This window comes from Quercus lobata, chromosome 4 (genome assembly GCF_001633185.2).
Source record: "Quercus lobata isolate SW786 chromosome 4, ValleyOak3.0 Primary Assembly, whole genome shotgun sequence".
Classification (NCBI taxonomy): domain Eukaryota; kingdom Viridiplantae; phylum Streptophyta; class Magnoliopsida; order Fagales; family Fagaceae; genus Quercus; species Quercus lobata.
The window spans coordinates 9,449,400-9,476,233 of NC_044907.1; the positions used below are offsets into that span (position 1 = coordinate 9,449,400).

The 26,834-nt window shown below is 32.1% G+C and overlaps 1 protein-coding gene and 1 pseudogene across 1 annotated transcript; both read right to left on the reverse strand.

The window, feature by feature from the left end:
* Window positions 1-8,267: 8,267 nt before the first annotated feature.
* On the reverse strand, window positions 8,268-14,491 carry LOC115986946 (annotated as a pseudogene).
* Window positions 14,492-21,919: 7,428 nt separating this feature from the next.
* Window positions 21,920-26,543, reverse strand: LOC115986945 (tetraketide alpha-pyrone reductase 1-like). Its single transcript, XM_031110380.1, has 6 exons — window positions 26,426-26,543; window positions 25,100-25,269; window positions 24,134-24,325; window positions 23,442-23,604; window positions 22,500-22,686; window positions 21,920-22,244 (listed from the first exon to the last, which is right to left on the reverse strand). Exons 1-6 carry the CDS (start codon window positions 26,541-26,543, stop codon window positions 22,100-22,102), a joined length of 975 nt encoding a protein of 324 aa, XP_030966240.1. The 3' UTR covers window positions 21,920-22,099.
* Window positions 26,544-26,834: the final 291 nt, after the last annotated feature.

The following is a 26,834-nucleotide window of genomic DNA, read 5'->3' on the forward strand; positions in this document are numbered from 1 at the left end:
CATATTTGTGGCTTCCAGTTAGCTTCACATTACCTATTGGTCTAATGATTAAAATATATATATATATATATATATTATAAGAAGCACATGTTTTAAAATACTATTGTTGAATTGCTTTTTTTTAAAGGAAAAAAAAATTACTTATTGTTAAGTTCTAAAATGCTATTGTTGAATTGCTCAATTATTACTTCCTTTATACTTTTATTCTCTAAAAAGTAAAAAATACTTTTTTTTTTGTACAAAACTAAATAATATTTTTTTGTCCAAAATTCCTTGAAAGTTAAAAACCAATTATTATCCACCTTTAATTATTTGATTTTGGTTTTCCAAATAAATTTTTTTTTTTTTTTAAGTTTCCAACTTTATTATTTTTATTCCAAAGGGAATTTGCATGATAGCATTAGTGAGGGAAAGAATATAATAAGTTGACATGGGTGAGGAAGGATACTGAAAACTAGCATCTCAAGTCTTTGAAAATCGAGTTCAATGAAGAAATCGAGCCTCCAAGCCTCAAGATTGATTGCTGACATGGAGACATTTTTGCCACATGGAACTTGAGTCTTAAAGACTTGAGTTCCATAGAAGAAGAAGATGAATTTGAAGAACACGATGAAGATCTAAGATTCTAAAGAAATTGAAACCCATAGAAGATCTAAAGACGAAGAGAAGAACCCATAGAAGATCTGAAGAAAGAATGAAGAGACGCTAGGTAGGCGATTTGGCTGGAGAAGAACATTGGGTGGAGCGATGAAGAAGAACACCGCGACGCTGGGTGATCTGGCTGGAGAAGAACACCAACGATGAAGAAGAACATAGAACATAAACAGACGCAAGGAAGAAGAAGGGAAATAAAATGGTGGAACTCGAGTCTTAAAAACTCGAGTTTTATCTTGAAACTCGAGTTTTAAACACTCGAGATGCAAGTTTTCCACATTATTTTAAAACGTGACAACTAAATAAATGGTTTGATATTTAAGGTTATTTAGAAAAAAAAAAAATTAGGTTATTTAGAAAAAAAAGAAATCCCTATAACAATCATGCATGGTGCTGCTGGTTTAATTTGAACGTGTGTGTCCAGTCCTTGAATGGATTTCCTAATCTTGTTTATCACCACACACAGTATCATGTGATTGAAAAAGGCTTCACTGAGGCAACTTGTTGCCCTTAAGTGGGCTAGCTATTTGTGTTGGTCTAGTTGTTTGCTTTTAACTTCTTCTTGTTCAGAAAACTACTTGTACATTTGATTATTTTGGGTAAAATCAAGGATTTGTTACTTTTCACACCAATTTTTTCTTTTACCTGATTGTGATAGATGAAAATGCAGTGGCTTACTTTTCTGAAAATAAAAAATTGACTACTTTTTAGCCCAATTGACTATTTTATTTATGAAATGTTCATACTTAAGATCACTTAATTGAAATGAAATAGAAGTACATTTGCTTCCATCGAATTAGAATAATCATCTTCAAAAAAAAAAAATATATATATATATATATATATTAGAATAATCAATTTGCATTATTCGGTCCACCTAGGTCTATTCTGTGCAATTTGGCCAATTCGGTCCAATTTGGTCCATACGGTCCACAGGTTTATTCGGTCCAATTTGGTTCATACGGTCCAGTTTGGTCTATTCAGTCCAATTTTGTCCATCAATCCATTTAGGTCTATTCGGTTCAATTTGGTCTATTCGGTCAATTTGGTCCATTTCAGATCACATCGGTCCAATTTGGTGTACCTACTTAAGCATGGCAAAATACAAGTTTGGGTTGAGAGTACTATTAGTTATTTAAGTAATATCAATTGATAAGCTCTGCTTATCATAATAACCTCTTTAAGAGAATGAGAATTTGAATAATAACTTTGAAGCTTGAAAATTTTAATTATACCAAAAAAATTTTGGAAAATGTAATGCATAATAACAATAGTTAGAAGAATATGGACAATTTCATAAAAGAATAATATCAATAAAAAAATAAAAAATGATAAACTTATTTATTTGTAAAAATAGAGTAATGGAAATTACTTTTTCAAATTGTTTAATTTTTAAGGAAAACAAATTATCTACAATAAAATTTTAAGATAAATTATACATATTCAATATAAATTTGTTATGAGTTTTAATTATCATAATAATCTTTTTTAAGAGAATAAAGAATTTGAATAATTTATTTTTTTAAAAAAATCATTATTTATTTAATGAGCAGAGCCTGGGTTTTGTTCTATTAGCAATTGCAACCCCAAATTCTGAAAAGGCTTTCAAAGCCTTTGTATTAAAGGTACTTTCTCTTTTGTCTCTTTTGATTATGTTAGCTATCTTTTTCCACAGTTGTTGATTCAAATTGCAATGAACTTTTTGAATTTAGACTACATGATTGTTGGTGAATGAAAAATAGTTATTTCACGTGTTGCTCATTGGAGCAACATAGATTGGTGAGATTTCTTTCATTCAATTCTGGTCCCATCAAGTGCTTATCAATCTATTTAAATGAATAATGGTAAGCATTTGAACGAGTCTATTATGAAGCTTTCGATTGCAATGAGAAAGTTAAGGTGACAATTTAACATTTCATTTATTTTGCACAAATTATAATCTAGAAGAATGGGGAGTTTTGTTGCCAGTTTGTGATGGTTGAGGTCCCTCAATTATTATCTTGGGTAGTCCCTGTGACTGCTGTTTTGGTTTCCTAATGAATAAGAAACTTATCTCTGTATTGCCAGAAACCAAAATATACCACTGTATTTGCCTAAAAATTCAAACCCAATTCTAATTCTTTGTTCTATTTTGTGACGTTAGTTTACCTATGGCAAGGTCCAATAATCTCTCTCCCACTCATTGACTGTTTTTGGGGGCAGCAACCATAAATGACCTTTTTTTCTATCTTTTTATCTCTCTTCTATTTCTTGATTGACTGCTAATTTTGAATCCTTGGGTTCATTTTTCCCCGTGAGGTGTGAATGGTACCCTAGTATTTGCTGGGGAAGCTGATATAGATACTCTCTCTTCTTATCAATATGTATTACTTTAACGTATTTGATTGCACACATTTTATTCTTCAAATTTAAAATTTGAAGTCTGTACTTTGTTGCTTTCTAACAGCTTGTAAATCATGTTTATTTTCCACCTGATAGGGAATCGGTGGCGAGTGGCTCGTTTACATGGAAATTTGTTGCTGCATTTCGGGGCCATGTTGGGCCTGTTTATCAGATCAGGTTTCAACTGTTTCTGTGGCTTATGTATCTCCATTCACTTATGTTACAGCTAACGTTTATGTTGCATGTTGTTGTACAGCTGATCCACAGACAGTAGGCTTCTTTTGAGTGACAGCAAGGACTCCACAAAATGTTGTTGTACGGCTAACGTTTTCTTCTGGTACTATTGTTTAGCCTTTGGGTTCAGTTGGTGCTGGAAACACAAAATTCTTATATTAGGTGTTGTAGAAACAAGAATGGATCTAATCAAGGCTGCTGAGCTCTAGTTCCAAAGGTATCTCCTTCCCTTGTAAGAACAAGGTGTAGGGTAAGGTTGTGGATTAAGGACCACCGAGTGCTTGTATTACTTACAGATCCAAGTAAAGAAGAGTAGAATAGTCAGGAAAATAAATAGCTGTAAAAAATGATGGTATAAAAATGTACATAATGCTATTTCTTCACAGTTAAAAGATCTTACGCACAAAATGGAAACAATATTTTACAAATCCCATGCACCGCTCTAATTGATTTCCTTCTATAGCTTGTGATTGAGTTCATTACCATTAATTTTCTCTTCTTTCCAGATAAATAAAGGAGTTCCCCTCCTCCCTCAGGTCGTCCCCATACTTTAATCTAAAACATGCCTGCAAAATTCTCTGCTTTGACCTTGTCCCTTAACCATGTGCTAGGTGATGACTTTAGTGCCGATGGAGTTGTTATCCATCATTCATAAAAGTTTGACTAGGAATTATACGTGTGTAAACCCTTCACATTAGAGTATCTACATCTTGATGCCTTACTAGTGTTGCCAAGAATGGATATATCCATAACCTTTTGTTGTAAATTTGTTACAATCATTTAGGTTTGGGATATCCGAACACAAAAGTTGAAACCGTACCTTCCAGGCCATGCAGATGAGGTATGCTATATATAAAAAATAAAGACGTTTTATATATTATTATTTTGTTTTGTTCTTTGGGCATTTTGATAACTGAGGTGGGATTTATTATATCATTTGGTAAGGTTTATGATGTCGATTGGGGCCCAGAAGATGGTGAGAAGTAGCCTCGGGCGGTAAAGATAAGGGTATTGAAATTATGGATGGGTTAGATTAATTGAGGGAAAATATATGATTGGAATGTCAAATCACACTATCTTTCAGAAACTTCTATAAGTGTGGAGCTATTGGCTATAAATCAGACACAATTATACGTTGATTGATATGCAGTGCGCTGGAATCATTAATTGAAGAACTAGGAACAAGGATGGTTATTGAGGAAAGCTCCTTTGCATCGGCATTGCAGTATTTCAAGTACTCATTCTTGTTTCCACAGATTTGGTGTTTAAATTTCAAGCTGCTCGAAGCATATCGTGTTTGAGGATGAATAGTATGAAAGCATATTTGCTTGTCTGGCTGTCTTGTTATGTGTCTCAGGAGTAGGGATATAAAAACTGACAACTTTTCTCTGTTTTAATTAAAATTCTCAAACTTTTAGATTGAGAATTATCCCTTCTCCCTCCTTTTTGTATTGGAGAGTTGTAGATATACTGAAAATTTATGGTGCTGTAAAAGCAACACTTTTTGCTCATCTATTGGTTTTCACATAAATGGTGACAACTGATTTGGGTTCCAATTATCTAATGAGATGCCATGTTTTAGTGTTACAGTAAATAAGAAACAGTAATAAGAGCAATGAAAAAATTCCCTTAGGTACTCCTTATGCCCTTCTCAATCATACGACAAACCCACTAATCTTCAAGGACTGACATTGTAACACCCCATAATTTTATTACTTATTTAATTCTTATATATAAATTAAAAAGGAGGCACACAATTAAATGGATTTAATTGATTTGGATCTAAGATATTAAAAATAATATGAAGTCTAAGTGAGGTGGCATAAGTAAATATATGGGTCTTGCATAAGCTTTATAAAAAAAAGAAAAAAAGAAAAAAAAAGAAAACCCTAGCCTTTTATCTGAGTTATACGTGTAAATAGGTATATATATAAAAATAGGAGACCTCCTCTCTTTAAGCGGCACCAAGCAATCTTTTTGTTTTACTCTTCTCTGCGGCTGTGTAGGAGAATCAGGTCAGTTCTCCTCTTTATTTGGATTCTTGTATTTACGTAATACCTAGCAAGTGTCTATCTAGCTTAAGGGCTATTGATATATCACACACCTAGGATGGAGAATTTCTATGTATATCAGTGTTTGTGCCGCACAGAACATAGGGGTTAGGTGTGGACTTGGGAAATCAACGTTGTCATCATGTTAATGAAAAAAAAAAAAAAAACTGAATATGGCTAGAAATTGTCCCACTTTCAGGGAAGGAGTTGTGCTTGAAACTACTTAGTAGCTAGTAGGACAATAGGCATGACTTCATAAAACCTAACTTACCAATATATTAAAGGAAAAAGGACTTCTAGGCATATGTTCTGATCTCAACAATCTCCACTTATCCTTATATTATGGGAAAGGATGTCCTATGGTTATTATTATATTAGACTAGGAATGATGGATATAGCTACATGACAAGAAAGGATGTAAATTTTAGATTGATGAGATTTCCCTTATTCAGCCATTCTGAAGTTCTTGAATATCCATGATTATATCAATGGGAAAATCCGATTAGGCAGCAATACTTTTAAGTTCAAAAAAAAAAAAAAAAAAAAAAAAATCTGATCAAAGCTGAAAGTAAATTGGATAGTTAGGTGAATAAATGGAGAAATTTGGATATATCAATATTGTCCAGGATGAAACTATTTAAGTGTGAAAATAGATTGTTAAGTGAGAAATTTGTGTATTGATGGACCCATTTTTTTTTGTGTTGCTAGGTCCTAATTCTACTGATTTATTGTGACTCAAGGGTGGTTGATTTCTTTTATTTTTGCAATTAAGAGGTAAGTAGTGTTTACTAATTTTGGGGGTTTTCGTAAAACAGAGTTGATTATTAAACTATTCTATATCAAAGAAATATGTTGATATAGTATATATAAATTGATATTTTATAAATGTTTGATGTGCATATTGACTATTCGTTTTATGAAAAACTTGTGGAACAACCTAAATTTATTTAAACTTGTGTGTGTGGATATATCTTTATTTTATTTTTTGAATTATGAATGGATTATTTTTGTGAGCATACTAAATATGTTTTGAAAACCTATGGCAAGTCGTGATTAAAATCTCAGTATTGTATTTAGTCCTTAGCAAGGGACAATCATACTGCAGCTAGTCCTTAGTAAGGGACGGTCCCAGAAAAGGGGACAGTGCACATTAATAACTCCTTAGCAAGGGAGTATACTATTGAGAAATCCGAAAAGGAAGCTCCTTAGCAAGGGAGTGCACCTTTAGGTTCCAAATGAGCCATCCTTAAGAAAGGGGATGAAAGGGAGGTTCCAGTCCCAAAAAGGGGACAGCACAACTCTGTCAACGGGGTGTAAACGTTAACTATGAGAAAAGCCTAGGAAATTGTTTATATGATGGTTCACAATATAAGTATATATTTTTTTATATGAAATATTCGATGATAAAATATTGATGAGTTACAAGTTATGAATTTGTTGTAAGAATTATGTATTTGAAAGGTTTGTTCCCACACCCCAATGTTAGTGAATTCCACTTATTGAGTTATCTCCACCCCCTTTATTTCCCCTTACAGATACATTAGAGGGATTAGTGAAGTAGAAATTCTTTGAAGACGATAGTTACGAATTATTTAGTGGAACTGAGGATTTTGTTATTATTTTTATGGCATTAAATATTGTACTGGAGAATTATTTTGAGGTTGTCTTATCTTTGGTGGATTAGAGCTCTGACATTTGTGATGAGATTTTAGGTTGCTGGTTGCTTTTATTTAATATTTTTTATGGATTATTTAGATTGAATAGACTTTTATTGCTTATGATTTTGGGGCGTTACAGACACAGTTCTTCTATTGGACAAACAAGTAGGTCCATCAACTCCAATCTATGGGGCTTAATCATTGCTAGAAATATATTTAGATAGTACCCCCCATCATTTTCTTCTTTTATTTTATGTCATGTGAGGCATTCGCCCTTATTTTTTTAAATTTTGGTTAAAGTACAATTCACACCTATAAGTTTAGTCCATTTTGTTTTTTGTTTTTTTCATTTTAGTCCCCTTAACTCCATATCCACAGAGATCATCTTAATAAATCCTAGAGCTCTGATATTAGATGATGCATCCAGTTAAGGTAGCAAAATTGTTAGGCTGTCATAGAACAAATAAATTTAAAGGCAAAAAATGGAGCAATTCTGGGATATTGATAATTTCTGTCAAAGGTGGCTTGCTTTCATCATATTTTTCTTAATGCTTATAAGAAATTGCATAATCTGATTTGTAATAGACCCACAATAAATGCTAGATAGTTCCCAGGACACAAGTTTCAAAGTCATATTCTCCTATGCTCCACACCTTACTAGTCAGTTGGGTACCATTTTCAAAACAGAAATTCGAAATCAATTCTAATACCACAAAGAACCAATTTATGCTCTTCAAACTGCAGCTCTGCATCACTATATATTTATAGTTTTATACACGAATGTGTGCATTTTTGTAGAGAAATTGTATTATATGATCAACTAGTGTACTAAGTCATAACCATTCTTTGGCAGAAATTGGTGGTAGAAGATTCAATTATATTATATACAAAAGTTACCAGAGGATTGGGAATGTATGAGAACTTTTGCAAATCACATCCAACCCTTTGAAGTTTTGAAGTCAAAAGTCTTACCATACCAGGGAAGTAAGCAATTTGGAAACCACCAAGCACTAGCCGGACTGACACTTTCCATATATTCAAGACATTTCCCAAAGGACTTGAGTTTTTAGCTCAATATCTCTAGAAAACTTGGACTTTAAATTCAATATCTCATTTCTGATTGAGTAAAACTTGATTTAGAAGTTCTGCAGCTAAAATATTTCCAAAAGCATTACAATTTATATATCTTAACATGATGGGAACCTTCAAGCCCAACAAACATTAGTCAATATGGGCAATACACAAATTATTTGTACTTATTTGAATCACTTCCCTTTTAATAACATATTCAGACAATGAGGATGCCATTCTCCTTGAAGCTTTCAACAGTGTCCCTAACACTCACTTCCATAGGAATGAAGCTAATACCCAAACTCTTGGCCCTGCCTTGGGATATCTTGTATAATGGTTGCAAAGGCTTGTCATCTTCACCTCTGCAAAAAATAACAAATACAATTGACTCTTCTTCAAAAATGGAAAATACAATTGACCCCTCTTCAACTTGTTTTATGTGTCAAAACAATTGCTATGGTTGATAAAAGCAAATTATTATTGCAATTATTATTATTACTAGTCGCAGACTCACGCAATGCATGAGAATAGATAACTTTATTTTAGTTATGGTATAATATATAATGTTTTCTATAAATTTTGTGGAAAAATAATTTGTTCTCCCAAAACCTTAAACAATTTCTAAAATTATTTTTCATTTATCTATCTCAAAAAATATATCATCATTTTATTATTTGGATTTATTTGATTGATATTATTCATTTTTTAGGTGGTCCATATTTTGATAAATTATGTTATCGTGCATTATATTTTCCTAATTTGTTTTCCCTGTACAACTAAACTGTTTGAGTTTCAAATATATTATTCAAAATTTTCATTCTCTTAAAAAGAGATTATTATATTTATAATTTTTCTTATCATAGGAGTAGTTTCGAACTATTGATTGAGTTTTGTTTACTAATATAGATACATAAGATTGAAACTGTATATTTCTTAGACATTTCTAAGAGATTGAAACTGTATATTTCTTAGACATTTCTAAGAGACTATACCATATTATAAATATATTGGTTTTACAAATTCATCTTAGACAGTTTTAACTTTACACATTCATTTACTTTAATTTTGATGTTATAACTAAATAATAACTCAATGAAAAGTTAAAATTAAAATATTGTCTATACATATTCATCTTGGGCAATTTAATTTTAATAGTTGATAGACACAATCAAATACATAGCCAACATTGTATTTTGATATAAATTCAAAACCTCACTTCCAAAATAACTAAGTATCATGTCCAAAGAAAAAAAAAATCAAACAAAAGCTAAAAGAGGGAGAGAGAAGACTTGTGACAGAAAACTTAAAAAATCAAACACACTACCAAATCGTATTAATCCAAAATAGTATTATATATATAAAAAAAAAAAAAAGATTCATCAAAAAAGGATAAATAATATATATATATATATATATATAGAGAGAGAGAGAGAGAGAGAGAGAGAGAGAGAGAGAGAGAGAGAGAGAGCAATCACCTTTTCGAGAGAGAAATAGAAAATAAATTGAGAAAAAGAAGCATCAAAATAAAAAATATAGTCATGAGTCAAACACCAAATTATCCAAGCCATAATATATAATAGAATAACATTATATTCTTGTAAACTATATTTATATGCAATAGAATAACATTTAACAATCATAGAAAAGAAAAAAAAAAGATAATAAATTAATAACACAAAACCAAATTGCAGCCCAAAATAAAATTCTAAAGAATTCACAAATACATCTATCTAAAGTAGAGATACAAAAAATAAAAAATTCACACAAATAAAGCATGAGAGAGAGAGAGAGAGAGAGAGAGAGAGAGAGAGAGTAATAACCTTTTTCATATGAGAAAATATGTATAGAATGAGAGAGAAAATGTCATATTTATAGTAATAGAATGAGGATAAGAATGGTCAAAATAAAAGGAAGAGGAAGAGATATATGAAGAGTGACATTAAGGTTAAGAGTAGTGGAGAGATAAAAAAGTAAAAGCGAAGTTATGGTTGGAAGTAGTAGAGAGAAATGGGAAATAGGTAGATAATATGGCCGTTGATGTGGGTCAACGAGAGCGTAGTAATAATAAATGCTACACTTCAGCTTTTAGATATATATATATATATATATAGATTATTATTATTATTATTGTTAAAAGAAAATTCTTAATTAAATTGATCATTCAGTTAAACGAAGCATTTACTCCAAGTGAGTCATACTTTGCTAGTGGCAAAAATGGCAGTAAGGGACATTTAGTATCATGCATATAAATAACTCACTTTTTAGGTAGGCACAAACTAGGGTAAAATTTGTGCAATGCATCAAAAAATTCAGAATGGTGTGTAACTCCTCCAACCAAACAATATCTCCCATTAGCAGTAGGAATCTCAAATGCCTGAATATGTGCATTTACAACATCTCTAACATCAACAAGTCTATATATTCCATTAAAGAAAACTTGGGTTCCTACACACAGGAAAGAGAGAACAAGTTGATCAATAGCATTATATGGATGATGTAGCTAGAGAGAGTAAATTTCAATAGGCCAATATAGTTAAATTTCATTTTGATCAGTTGACCACTTTATCAGAATAAATATACTTGGAGATCATTGTTGAAATAGTTCACCTTATATAGCAGGTATAACTTGCTTTCAGTAGATGCTAATTATTGTCCTCAAATTGTATAAGATAAATATAAGTTATAAAGCATATTCCCAAAGCTATGTAGGTTGAGATGGAAGATTTCTTATCCATGGAATATAGGTTGAACCCCAACCTATACATTTCAGGTGGCATTAGTGGGGTTGGCACTTGCAGATCAAGGTCAAGTTTAAAGCCTCCTTGTTTTCCAATGAACTCTAAATAACAGAGAAATTTTTACATTCCATGTTAAGAGGACTAGAATTAAGTAAAGCCTCTGTGCAAGAGAACAAGGAATTTCCAAAGGAGTAAGTCTCATAAAATTATCACTTATCACAAAAAATACCTAGTAAATTCTAAGATTAGATCCATGCTCATAGTATTCTAAAGAGTGGTAGTGCTCACAATTTACTGGAATAGGCCTATATACACCTATCATGCTTCATCTACTAAACCAGTTATGACTTTAACTTTTCATATGAAATGCTAATCAGACTTGAATATTTAGAATTTATGTAGAATGAAACACAATACACGTAGTCCTCATTGGTTGCAATAGAGTACCATTAATAATCTTCAGAAATGTCTCAATACTAGAAGTTAAGTGTTGGCCGTATGAGCGGTCCAATTACAAAGCCTGGATTTATTGTTAGCAAGTCAATGCCATTCTCTTTAGCAAATGTCCAAGCAGCCTCCTCAGCCAAGGTCTTTGCAATCACATACCATTGCTGAGAAAACCCAAAACTATTAAATGGGAACCTTTCTTGGTCAGAAACGAATGAAATGTAGGACTAAAAAAAAAGTGTAATATGTCTCTGATTTTATTTAGAGCAGCATTGGAATCTATACAATTTAGGTTTGGGAACATCAAAACCTATAAATTCAACATATATCTGATTCTAGAGCATAAAAATAATTACTAGATACTTTAAATATATTAAAAAATATTGAGAAAAATATGATTACAAGAAATAGTAAAAAGAGCCTAGACACTGACATGGTGCTCACTGAGAAAGGAAGTTAACAAACCTTGTGATGATAGTCTCTCTAATGTTTCTCAAAAACAACTATACTTATAGAACTAGATATATAAAATCAAAATATTATCGCTCTATGTTTCTACTTTCTAGTAACATCATCTTCAAAACATTACCTTAGATCTTTCATTAAAGATATTTTAAGGTTAATGCTATATGATAGTCCTATTAAAGATACAGTTAAAAGGATATAATAACTACTACAATACACACACCTGCAACTCCTCACAAGCAACTGGATCCGAAAACCAAGTCTCATCAATAACCACATCAGGAGTCAAGGGTTTTTTTGTTGAACATAACTGAAGCCATGGAAGATGTTACAATCACTCTCTTGATAGAAGGAACTTTTGCACATGATCGAAGAACATTAAGTGTGCCCTTCACTGCTGGATCAATTAACTGTGACTGAAATATAAGAAATGTGAAAGTAGGTTCCATAAGAATAAATTTATGAAACCAAGCTATCAAAAGTATAATAGTATTGGACAAAATGAATACATTTCATTGGATAAGTTTATCATGTACCACATAATAGAATTTTTTCAGTGTCTTTGTGAATGATTTCTAGAAACAATCTAGCCTTAACTTACATTACTTCAAACCTAACAGCAGTACTTTCAACAATTTCCTATTGCAAAAATGTGGGAAAACAAATGCAATTGCAGATGATAATGTTGAATGCATAAAACATCCAGTTTCTTTGAGCTACAATGTGAATAAAAATTGATTGTTTTTTGGGAAGGCATTGACTTATGTATACTTCTTATGACTGGGAAGATGTAGTTCATTGACAAAAAAAGAAAAAGAAAAAGAAAAGGCTGAATTCGCGCTTCAGAACTCTACACTGAAAACAATTCTCTTCATTGTCCTCTCTACTTCTGGATTAAGGCTTGAGAATGCTTCTCTAAAATGTTTTAAGTTTTTGTTACCCAATTTTCTGCATTTCACCATGTTGAATTAACGTTTTGAACATGTAAGAGGATTGAATTGGCCAAGACACATGCTCAAAGCAAGAATCAAATGTTGCTTAAACTGGCAAGCTGGTATGAGATCCTTAAAGTTGTTATAAATCATTTAAAACAAAGTGTGCATTCACCATATTGACAGAAAAATGATCACACTAGATTGATTATATATTACACAAAGGCAATAAATAATAATACGGGATGAACCTGTGGGTCACTGGCCGTGAAAATAACAGGGGATGCTGTGTGAAAAACACCTTGGCATCCATCAACTGCAGAATCAAAAGATCCTTCTTCTAGTAAATCTGCTTTGAATAACTGAAGTCTTTCTTTAGCTCCATCAAGTGAAAGTAATGCTCTGTTTTCTTGGGATCATCTGTGGAATATATATGCATAAATTTCAATTGGGAGGCTAAATTATTAGTACCAAACACTGCATGAATAATAAAGGTGAGAAAAAAATGGGAAGTTAAAAGCACTATGTGCCTGCCACAGGGAATTTCAAAACTCTGCCTTCAACAGAAGCTTATGCTTGGGATGGGGTATTTCTACAAAAGTTTTTGATAGAAAAGCTTAAGCAGGGAGTTGATCAGTGGTTTGTTTTGAAGAAGTTCTATTTTCTTATGTTGCAGAACTTTGAGTGTTTTTGCTGTTGGTGGAGTGGGGTAGTACTGTCTCACTGATATTTGTGTTTTCAGAAAGATTGAAGTTAGCCTTTGTCCTGAGGCTATGAAGGGGTGATTAGAGCTCTTTAGCTGTGTGGTTTTGTACTTTGTTGCTTGTTAATAATATATGTTATTAATAAAATTAAAAAAAAAAAAAAGAATAACAATGCACTACATGTCCAATATTATTCAGAGTTTGTAAATCTACTATTAGATCCTATTTCAATTCTTCTATTTGTGACATAATTTACCACAGCTTGGACATGGTCGATTGTGAGTGATAGATAACTACTTTCACATGAATCTACTAGTTTTTCTCAACCACTTACAATCGATCTCGCATCTGAGTTGTGACAAAAATTATGTCCATAAACTGTCTATATCCTATCATTTGGGATGACAATTTGACTATTCAACACAATTTTTTGGGGTAAAAACATGTTTACCCAGTTTGTGTGCTACCTTTTTGTGAGCTTCCTGTGCACAGAGTCACTATGGTCACATGATAAGCAATTTATAGGTTTTTGAAACAGTACATGTCCGAGGTAATAAAGACTTCCAGTTTATCATTTTTCACGGTGGATCTTTGTAGAAAAAAATTTACTCACTTTTGGTCAACAATCTATATGGGTGTGAATGATAGAGCATGATCTATATATCACTCTATTGTGTATAAAACCCATCCAAATCAAATGAAGTATAAGTCAATTCGCTTCTTTCTTAAATAGTATTCCATACATCAATTTCATGTCGGGGATGAGTCAGGCCAAACCAAACTACATACCATTTTCCATTTCTCCTAAAGTCAACTACAAAATAACCATATTGATAGGTATATGCATTGACCATTTCGTCCATTTCATGGTAGAGATTAAACTTTACAAATTCAATCCAAAAAAATAAAATCATGATTAAATCTAAAAAATAAAATCTGAAAGAATGAATTTTGAAATGGATACACAATACAGGGCCTATATTTTCAGTACATAGTAAGAGGTTGATATAAATTGGAGAAAGAGAGAGAACACTGACTTGTGTCACGAACTGTAGCTTTTACAGTATACCCACGTTGGAGTAGGAGCTTCACAAGCCATGAAGCTATGTAACCCGAAGCTCCAGTCACGCATAACACCTTCTCCTCTCTACTCATCCTCGTTGTGTGTGAAGTGAGAATCTTTGACTTTGTTTTGTGTGAGTTGTTGGTGATTTTCTAGTGAGGAGCTAGGAAGCAACTGGTGCGGGTACAGGGGATGGCCATACCCATTGGGTAATGGATGTCCAACCCTACCCGATCCAAATATTTCGGGTAATACCCGGTTTTTAATGGGTAGAGCTCAACTGGGTAGGGTATGGATTTTATTCGAATTTTTCAGATAGAGTATGGATAGTATCCATACCTGACCCGTAAAAAAAAAAAAAAAGTACTTAAATTTATGAATTCCCTTTATTGGTGCAGCAAAGTAATAAGTAAACGGCTTCCAAGTGGTGTCATATATCAGGTACACTTGGGGATATTAAGTCGACATTTACTTTGTTCTCTTCATTAAGAAAATTTGAATTTGTGCAGATTCATTTTGATATTTCTGTAGACTATTCTGTAGTACATTTCTGTTCTTATGTGACTTGACAAGTCGGTGGCATGTCATTTTTGTTCGGGTTGCTTAGAACTGCATGTTTCACCATGCTGTTTAGCTTCTTGATATTTTCAACCGCTATGATGGTCTAAACCCAGAAAACTGTTGACTTCACATGATGTTATTATTGAAATAATTAGAACTTAATGGTGATGCTGCTTCAGCCTTAATTTTTCTGTTAGTAGCCTTAAAAAAAAAAAAAAATCTATCTTCCAAATGAAATAAAAGGATCTATAGAAATTTCAAGGATGCATGTAATGTTAACAGATGTTAACATTACATTTCTGTAAAGTTATAAACTTCTTATGCTTTCTTCTCTTATTTGCAATCTTTATGTTTTGATATATGAATGTGTTATGAAGGTTTAGATATAGTGTGACTCTATTATGATATATAAATGAAACTTTCTTGGTTTCATTTATCACATTTTTTTTTTCATTTTTTTTATTGATTAGTTTTTTCTTTTCGAAGATTGGTTAGTTTTTATGTTATAATGTTTTGAATAAAAAAATTAAATGAGTTTCGGGTTTCGGGTAGGGTATGGATATCCATGGATAATATGTTCGGGTAATATTCAGGTATGGATATTATCGGGTATTGATAATCGGGTATCCATGAGTAAATTTTTCGGGTCGGGTATGGGTATACCCGATCCATACCCTACCCATGGCCATCCCTCGTACAGGGGCAGATACAGAATGGCGACATGGCAATTTAAAAAAATATTCACGACACGAGTATGGCGGGATATATATATATATATATTTATATATATATATTTCATAGCTTACAAAAAAATTTTATAACAAAAATATTATTTCATTTTTAAATAAAAATAATAATAGAAATAAACTAATTCGGTCTAATTCAATCAGTCTATTTTTGTCTAGTTCTGTCCATTTCGTCTAGCTCAGTCTATTCAGTAATTGTTCAGCTCCATTTCAGTTCACTTATTTTAGAATAGAAAAAGACATGTTTAGGATGAGACTTAAGAATACTTATTATAAATCCGAATTTATTAAAAAATATAGATCTTAAACTCGTTCCAACTTGTATTAAAGTTTAGTACTTTAATCTCAAAATTGTTCCATATATATTTAATGAATCCAAACTCATTTTAAGCACATCTATTTATTTATTTTATTTTGCTTAAAATGAGAAAATATAACACTACTTCTTGTTGTGGGTTCTAGTTAGTTTAACATTACTTATTGGTCTGATAATAAAAAGTAATCATAAAGAGCGGACGTCGTATGTTAAAACTCTCTAAAATAAAAGTATTTAAAAAAAATTACTTATTGTTAAGGTTTTTTTTTTTTTTTTTTTTTTTTAATACAAGATAGAATTTCGACTCTAGCCTAATCTAAGTGTATATGTGTGTGAAACTTCCTCCTGAAGACTTGAACCCCAGCACTTATTGTTAAGTTCTAAAATACTTTGAATTGCTCACTTATCATTTCATATATATAGTATATACTTTTATTCTCTAATTAAAATTTGTACAAAACTAAATATATTTTTTGTCCAAAATTCTTAGAAACCAATTATTATCCACCTTTAATTAATTATTTGATTATGATTTTTCAAATAATTTTTTTTTAAAGTTACAATTTTATAATAATTTTCCTTCCATTCCATAGATAATGTGAACATTGACCAAAAACGACAAGCAAATTAGGAAAAAAAAAATGACAAGCAAATCAAACTCTAAACGACAAACCCCTGAAACCTCTTTCTTTCAGGATTTTTTTGCAAAATAATATCATTTTGCTAATAATTTTGTTAGTTAGCAACATTTTCAAACTATTTAGGAAACTAGCATCTCGAGTCTTTTAGACTCGAGTTTACTGTAGCAGCTCTAGTCCTTAGGACTGGAGTTCCATGTGCTGGTAGAGCTGAGGTGGAAAAATTATCCATGTGGAACTCGAGTCTTAGCTCCCTAAAGACCACAAAGAACAACCCAAACAGAAACCACAAACCATGAAGATCAAACCCACAAAAAAACAAAGATCAAACCCAACAAACCACGAAGATCAAACCTATAAAGAAACGAAGATCAAACCCACGAAGAAGAAACAACAAACCCAAACAAAATCCGTGAACCATGAAGATCAAACCCATAAAGAAGAAACAACAAAACCACGAAGATCACAATGAAGAAGAAACAACAAAGGCTCTAGGAAGATCAAACCATGAAGATCAAACCCAAACAACAAAGATTAAACCCAAACCGTGAATGTCAAACAAGGAAGATTAAACCCAAACAACAAAGATTGTTTCCAAACAATGAAGATCAAACCACGACGGTGAAGGCGACCGAACCCAAGTGGCAAAGGCTCCAGCAGCGATGGCGAAGGCTTCATTTTCTTCTCTGGGTCTTTAGGTTTGCTGATGTTCCTATGTTTTCTTCTTTGGTCTTTGGGTTTGTTGAAGTTGTTCCTTCATTTTCATCTCTGGTCTTTGGATTTGTTGAAGTTTTGTTGTTTGTCTTTGGGTTTAGGAAAGACTCGAGTTCCACGTGGATAATTTTCCACCTCAACTCTATCAGCACCTGGAACTCGAGTTTCTAAAACTCGAGTTGCTACAATAAACTCGATTCTAAAAAGCTCAAGATATTATTTTCCTAAATAGTTTGGAAACGTTGCTAACTAACGAAATTGTGGCACTCATCCATTCTTGGGATATCCGAACATAAAAGTTGAAACAGTACCTTCCAGGCCATGCAGATGAGGTATGCAATATATATATATATATATATAAAATAACATTTTATATATTTATTTTGTTTTGTTCTTTGGTCATTTTGATACCTGAGTTGGGATTTATTATATCACTACTCGCGGACCCACGCGATGCGTGGGAATATACAACTATTTTGTAACATTTTATAATATATGATTTATTCTATAAAACGTACTGGAGATATTATTTCTAAAATTATTCTTCATCTCTACAAATATATCATTCTATTATTTTGAGTTTTTTTATTATTTAAAAACTTAGGTGCATTCGATTGATATTAGTCTATTATATTTTTTGAGATGAATGATAGAAATACTATTTTTTTTAAGTGATCTATTTTATTCAAACTTTTGTATAGTGTGTTATGGTTTTTTTTTTTTTTTTCCTACAAATAAAATTTTTAAGTTCCAAAATTAATTATTTGAATTTCTCATTTTATTAAGAAAATTATCATGATAATCAAACCTCATTACAAATTTACAATTGATATTACTCAAATAATCTATAGAGACATTCAAATACATAATCATCTCACTTCTTAAATATCTAAAAATTAACTCAAACCAAAACTATAAGATAGAGAGTACATAAATAACTCAAAAAACACACCACCAAAGTGTATCATCCAAAAGTAGAGACAAAAAAAATTCATTAATCTAAACTTACAATTGCAAGAAAGAATTAATAATTTTGAGAGAGAGAGAGAGAGAGAGAGAGAACAATCATCTTTTTTGGAAGAGAATGTGAGACAAATAATAAAATTATATAAAATAAGATGAGTAGAAAAATATTTAAAAGAAAAATGTATGGTTCTAAATGCCAAATTATCCAAGTCATGTTATGTAAAAGAATAATAGTAAATCATTCTATAATTTCAAAGGATAACATATAACAAAAAAATATAGTAAAATTAAAAAGATAATAAATTAAAATATAATCGAATCATATCAATCTAAAGTAGAGTAAAACATAAAAATTTATCAATCTAAAGAATCAAACATCCACCAAAATAAAGAATATATATATATATAGAGAGAGAGAGAGAGAGAGAGAGAGAGAGAGGAGTATTCACCTTTTTGTATGAGCAAAATATGGATTGAATGGAAGAGAAATAACAATTTTTTATAGTCATAAAATGGGGAGAAAAAGAGTCAAAATAAAAGGAAGATGAAGGGATGGAAAATTTAAGGTCAAGGTGTAGAGTAGTGAGAAGACAAAAAGGTTAAAATAAGTAAATGTTGGAAAATGTGTAATTGTAAAATGACAAATTAATAAGGAGAAAAAAAATAAAAATAAGAGAGGGAAAATATTAAAAATAGATTGATGATGTGGTGTTGATGTGGCACTGATGTGGCTCAACAGGAACACGACAACATCAAACTCTACGCTTTAGCTTTTAGATATATATAGATTTGGAAAGGTTTATGTTGTCGAATAGAGCCCGGATGGTTAGCCTTGGGCGGTAAAGATAGTATTGAAATTATGGATGGGTCAGATTAATCGAGGGAAAATACATGATTAAAATATCAAATCACAGTCATTCAGAAACTTCTATTAGTGTGGAGCTATTGGCAATAAATCAGACACAATTATACATTGATTGATATGCACTGCACTAGAATCATTAACTGAAGAACTAGGAACAAGGGTGGTTATTGAGGAAAGCACCTTTGCAACAGTATTGCAGTATTTCAAGCACTCATTCTTGTTTCCATAGATTTGGTGTTTGAATTACAAGCTGCTCCAAGCATATGATATTTGAAGATGAAGAGTATAAAAGCCTATTTGTTTTGATTAAATTTCTCAAACTTTCAGGTTGAGAATTATCCCTTCTCCCTCTTTTTTGTATTGGAGAGTTGTGAAGAAATTATATCTTTGTGATCTTTGTAATGAAACAAGATTTTAAACCAAGAAAATCAGTGAGAAACGATGAGAAAATAAGAATCAGAGAGAGAAAATGTAGAAGCAAGAGAAGGGAGAGAGAGAGATTGAAAGGAAATCTATATTGATGAAAGAGCTGAATTGATTGCTTAATTACAACAGTGTGATTGTTCTCTATATATATAGTACAAATCTCTACTCTAACAGAATAGATTATGATCCAAATTATGCAGATCTAGCTCCGTGATTTTAGGAAGAACACCAGTAATGCATAACTGTCATTCCCACATACCCTGACTGTCTTTTGAACCTCTCTCTGCTAGACGACATCGTTTGGTTTTCTGTGGTAACAACGCTTAAGTGAAACGGTGCGCATTGCTTTAATGAAATGATGCGTTGAAGAGCCAATCTCTCTTCTCTTCACATCTGTGAAGCAAGACTCAGGTCTGTGGACTTAGCACCTGGATCATCATTTCCTTCAACAGTAGATATACTGGAAACTTATGGTGCTGTAAAGCACCGCTTTTTTGGTCATCTATTGGTTTTCATATAAATGGAGACAAATGATATGCCATGTTGTTCTAGTGTTACAGTACATAAGAAACAGTAATAAGAGCAATGAAGAAGAATAGTTTTTGAGGACCTATATTTAAAATCTACACATAAAATTCCTTTAGGTACTCCTTAGGCCTTCTCAATCATACAATAAACTCACTAATATTCAAGGACTGACACAATTCTTGTACTGAAAAAATTCTTAAAGGTTGTTTTATTGGACAAAAAAAGTAGGCCCATCAACTCCAATCTATGGGGCTTAATCATTGCTAGAAATATATTTAGACAATACCTCCCATCATTTTCTTCTTTTATTTTATGTCATGTGAGGCATTTGTCTTTTTTTTTTTTTTTTTTCTTTTTTCTTTTTTTTTTAATTCTTAAAGGTAAAGGTTGTTGTATTGGAGAAACAAGTAGGTCCATCAACTCCAATCTATGAGGCTTAATCATTGCTTGATATATATTTAGATAATACCTCCCATCATTTTCATTCTTTTATTTTATGTCATGTGAGGCATTCGTCTTTTTTTTTTTTTAATTTTAATTCTTGAAGGTTGTTGTATTGGACAAACAAGTAGATCCATCAACCTATGGGGTTATTCAGTATTGGAAATATTTAGATAGATAATACCTCCCATCATTTTCTTCTTCTATTTTATGTCATGTGAGGCATTCTCCTTTTTTTTTTTTTAGTCCCCTTAACTCCATATCCACATAAATCATCTCAATAAATCCCACGAGCTCTGATATTAGATGATGCATCCAGTTAAGGTAGCAAAATTGTTAGGTTGTCATAGAACAAATAAATTCAAAGGCAAAAAATGGAGCAATTCTGGGATATTGATAATTTTTGTCAAAGGACGCTTGCTTTCATCATCTTTTTCTTAATGCTTATAAAAAATTACATAATCTGATTTGGAATAGACCCACAATAAATGCTAGACAGTTCCTAGGACACAAGTTTCAAAGTCATATTCTCATATACTCCACACCTTACTAGACAGTTGGATACCATTTTCAAAACAGAACTTCGAAATCAATTCTAATACCAGAAAGAACCAATTTATGCTCTTTAAACTGCAGCTTTGCATCGCAATATATTTATAGTTTTAGACACGAATGTGTGCATTTTTGTAGAGAAATTGTATTATATGATCAAAAAGTGTACTGAGTCATAACCATTCTTTGGGTTGGGCCAAAATGGCCACATACCACCATTTGAGAAAACATGTATGGATTTACCACTGTTTGTGAAATATTTAGCAATCTACCACTTTTTTTAAAACTCAATTTTGTGAAAATCGAGTTTTCCATGGTACTCGAGTTCTCGAGTACCATGAAAAAGTTTTGAAATTTTTTGATGTAACTATTGTTCACAAAATCGAGTTTAAAAAAAGTGATACATTGCTAAATATTTACCAAACAGTGGTAGATTACAAAATATTTTCCAAAAAAGTGGTATTTGGCCATTTTGGCCATTTGTTGGCAAAAATTGGTGGTAGAAGATTCAATTATATATATATATATATATAAATTTAAAAAAAAAAAAAGTTAATAGAGGATTGGGAATGTATGAGAACTTTTGCAAATCACATCCAACCCTTTGAAATTTTGAAGTGAAAAATCTTACCATACCAGAGAAGTGAGCAATTTGGAAACCACCAAGAACTAGTTGGACTGACACTTTCCATATATTCAAGACATTTCCCAGAGGACTTGAGTTTTTAGCTCAATAACTCTAGAAAACTTGGATTTTAAATTCAATATCTCATTTCTAATTGAGTAAAACTTGTTTTAGAAGTTTTGCAGCTAAAATATTTCCAAAAGCATTACAATTTATATATCTTAACATAATGGGAACCTTCAAGCCCAACAAACATTAGTAGGATGGGCAATACACAAATTATTTGTACTTATTTGAATCACTTCCCTTTTAGTAACATATCTCAGACAGTGAGGATGCCATTCTCCTTGAAGCTTTCAACAGTGTCCCTAACACTCACTTCCATAGGAATAAAGCTAATACCCAAACTTTTGGCCTTGTCTTGGGATATCTTGTATAATGGTTGCAAAGGCTTGTCATCTTCATTTCTGCCAAAAATAAAAAATACAATTGACTCCTCTTTAACTTGTTTTTATGTGTCAAAACAATTGCTATGGGTGATAAAACCAAATTATTATTATTATTATTATTATTATTATTATTATTATCAAAAGAAAATTCAAAATTAAACTGATCATTCAGTTAAACGAAGCATTTATTCCAAGTGAGTCACACTTTGTCAGTTACAAAATGGCACCAATGACAATAAGGGACATTTAGTATCATGCAAATAAATAACTCACTTTTCAGGTAGGCGCAAACTGGGGTAAAATTTGTGCAATATATTAAAAAGTTCGGAATAGTGTGTAACTCCTCCAACTAAACAATATCTCCCATTAGCAGCAGGAATCTCAAATGCCTGAATATGTGCATTTGCAACATCTCTAACATCAACAAGTCTATAAATTCCATTAGAGAAAACCTGGGTTCCTACGCACAAGAAAGAGAGAACAAGTTAATCAATATCATTATATGGATGATGTAGCAAGAGAGAGTAAACTTCAATAGGCCAATATAGTGAAATACACAATTTTCATTTTCATTAGTTGACCATTTTATCCCAAAAAAAAAATAAAAAGCTTCGAGATCATTGTTGAAATAGTACACCTTCTATAGCAGGTATACCCTGCTGAAAAGCAGATGCTGCTTATTGTCCGCAAATTGTACAAGATAAATATAAGTTATAAAGCATATTCCCAAGTTGTGTATGTTGAGATGGAAGATTTCTTATCCATGGAATACAGGTTGAACCACAACCTATACATTTCATGTGGCATTAGGGGGTTGGCACTTGCAGATCAAGGTCAAGTTTAAAACCTCCTTGTCTTCCAATGAACTCTAAATAACAGAGAAATTTTTACATTCCATGTTAAGAGGACTAGAATTAAGTAAAGCCTCGTGTGCGAGAGAACAAGGAATTTCCAAAGGAGTAAGTCTCATAAAACTGTCACTTATCACAAAAAATACCAAGTAAATTCTAAGGCTAGATCCACGCTCATAGTATTCTAAAGAGTGGTAGTGCTCACAATTTATTGGAATAGGCCTATATACTCCTATCATGCTTCATCCACTAAACCAGTTATGAATTAAACTTGTCATATGAAATGTTAATCAAAATTGAATATTTAGAATTTATGTAAAATGAAGCACAATACACGCAGTCCTCATTGGTTGCAATAGAGTACCATGTATGATCTGCAGAAACGCCTCAATACTAGAAGTAAGAGTTGGCTGTATGAGTGGACCAATTACAAAGCCTGGATTTATTGTTACCAAGTCAATGCCATTTTCTTTAGCAGATTTCCAAGCAGCCTCCTCAGCCAACGTCTTTGCAAGCATATACCATTGCTGAGAAAACCCAAAACTATTAAATGGGAACCTTTCTTTGTCAGAAGCGAATGAAATGTAGGACTAAAAACAAAAAGTGCAATGTCTCTGATTTGATTATGAGCAGCATTGGAGTCTATATAATTTAGGTTTGGAAACGTCGAAACCTATAGATTCAACATATATCTGATTCTAGAACACAAAAATAATTACTAAGTACTTTAATTACATTAAAAAATATTGAGAAAAATATGATTACAAGAAATAGTAAAAAGAGCCTAGACACTAACATGGATAAGCTAACTGAGAAAGCAACTTAACAAACCTTGTGATGATACTCTCTCCAATGTTTCTCAGAAAACAAATATACTTATAGAACTAGATATATAAAGTCAAAATATTATAGCTCTATGTTTCTACTTTCTAGTAACATCATCATCAAAACATTACCTTGGATCTTTCATTAAAGGTATTTTAAAGATTAATGCTATATAATAGTCCTACTAAAGATACAGTTAAAAGGATATAATAACTACTGCAATACACAAACCTTCAACTCCTCACAAGCAACTGGATCTGAAAACCAAGTCTCATCAATAACCACATCAGGAGTCAGGGGTTTTTTGTTGTACATAACTGAAGCCATGGAAGATGTTACAATCACTCTCTTGATAGAAGGAACTTTTGCACATGATCGAAGAACGTTAAGTGTGCCCTTCACTGCTGGATCAATTAACTGTGACTGAAATATGAGAAATGTGAAAGTAGGTTCCATAAGAATAAATTTATGAAACTAAGCTATCAAAAGTATAATAGTATTGGACAAACTGAATACATTTCATTCAATAAGTTTATCATGTACCACATAGTAGAATTTCTTTGATGTCTTTGTAAATGATTTCTAGAAACAATCTAGCCTTAACTTACATTACTTTAAACCTAAGAGCAATACTTTCAACAACTTCCTGTTGCAAAAATGTGGGAAAACAAATGCAATTGCAGATGATAATGTTGAATGCATGAAACATCAAGTTTCTTTGAGCTACAATGAGAATAAAAATTGATTGTTTTTTGGGAAGGCATTGACTTATGTATCCTTCTTATGATTGGATTTGTCCTCTAGAAGATGTAGTTCATTGACAAAAAAAATAAATGAAAAAGTTGAACCCGCGCTTGAGAACTCTACACTGAAAACAATTCTCTTCAATGTCCTCTCTACTTCTGGATTAAGGCTTGAGAATGCTTCTCTAAAATGTTCTAAGTTTTTGTTACCCAATTTTCTGCATTTCACTATGTTAAATTAACGTATTGAACATGTAAGAGGATTGAATTGGCCAAGACACTTGCTCAAAGCAAGAATCAAATGTTGCTTAAATCGGCACGCTGGTATGAGATCCTTAAAAGTTGTTATAAATCATTTAAAACAAAGTATGCATTCACCATATTGACAGAAAAATGATCACAATATATTGATTATATATTACACAAAGGCAATAAATAATAATACAGGATGAACCTGTGGGTCACTGGCCGTGAGAATAACAGGGGATGCAGTGTGAAAAACACCTTGGCATCCATCAACTGCAGAATCAAAAGATCCTTCTTCTAGTAAATCTGCTTTGAATAACTGAAGTCTTTCTTTAGCTCCATCAAGTGAAAATAAATGCTCTATTTTCTTGGGATCATCTGTGGAATATATATGCATAAATTCAATTGGAAGGCTAAATTGTTAGTAGCAAACAGTACTGCATGAAAACTAAAGGTGAGAAAAAAATGGGAAGTTAAAAGCACTATGTGCCTGCCATAGAGAATTTCAAAACTCTGCCTTAAACAGAAGCTTATGCTTGGAATGGGATGGGGTATTTCTACAAATGTTTTTAATAAAAAAGCTTAAGCAGGGAGTTGATCAGTGGTTTTTTTTTTGAAGTTCTATTTTCTTATGTTGCAGAACTTGAGCGTTTTTGCTGTTGGTGGAGTGGGGTAGTACTGTCTCACTCATATTTGTGTGTGTTTTCAGAAAGATTTAAGTTAGCCTTTGTCCTTAGGCTATGAAGGGGTGATTAGAGCTCTTTAGCTGCGTGGTTTTGTACTTTGTTACTTGTTAATAATATATGTCATTAATAAAAAAATTTTAAAAAAATAAAGAATAACAATGCACTACATATGCAATATTATTCAGAGTTTGTAAATCTACTATTAGATCCTATTTCAATTCTTCTATTTGTGACATAACTTACCACAACTTGGACATGATCGATTGTGAGTGATAGACAACCATTTTCACATGGATCTACTACTTTTTCTCAATCACTTATTGTCGATCTTACATCTGAGTTGTGGCAAATTGTCTGAGGTAATAAAGACTTCCAGTGTATCATTTTGCACAGTGGATTTTTGTAAAAAAAATTTTACTCACTTTTGGTCAACAAAATGAAGTGGGTGGGGTCATTTACCACAATCTATATGGGTGTGAAACATATCCAAATCAAATGAAGTATAAGTCAATTCGGTTTTTTCAAAAATAGTATTCCATACATCAATTTCATGTCGGGGATGAGTCAGGCCAAACCAAACTATATGCCATTTTCCATTTCTCCTAAAGTCAACTACAAAATAACCATATTGATAGGTATATGCATTGACCATTTCGTCCATTTCATGGTAAAGATTAAACTTCACAAATTCAATCCAAAAAATAAAAATAAAATCATGATTAGATCCAAAAAATGAAATCTGAAAGAATGAATTTTGAAATGGATACACAATACAGGGCCTATATTTTCAGTACATAGTAACAGGTTGATATAAATTGGAGAGAGAGAGAGAGAGAGAGAACACTGACTTGTGTCACGAATTGTAGCTTTTACAGTATACCCACGTTGGAGTAGGAGCTTCACAAGCCATGCTGCTATGTATCCCGAAGCTCCAGTCACGCACACCACCTTCTTCTCTCTACTCATCTCTCTCTCTCTCTCTCTCTCTCTCTCTCTCTCTCTCTCTCTCTCTCTCTCTCTCTCTCTCTCTCTCTCTCTCTCTCTCAGAAGTTGTGTGTGAAGTGACTAGTGAGAAGCTTTGACTTTGTTTTGTGTGAGTTGGTGATTTTCTAGTGAGGAGCTAGGAAGCACCTGATGCGGGTACGGGTACGGGTACGAAATGGCGACATGTCAATTTTTAAAAAAATCTACAATACGAGTACGGCGGGATACATGTAATAATTATATATATATATGTATATAATTTCATAGCCTACA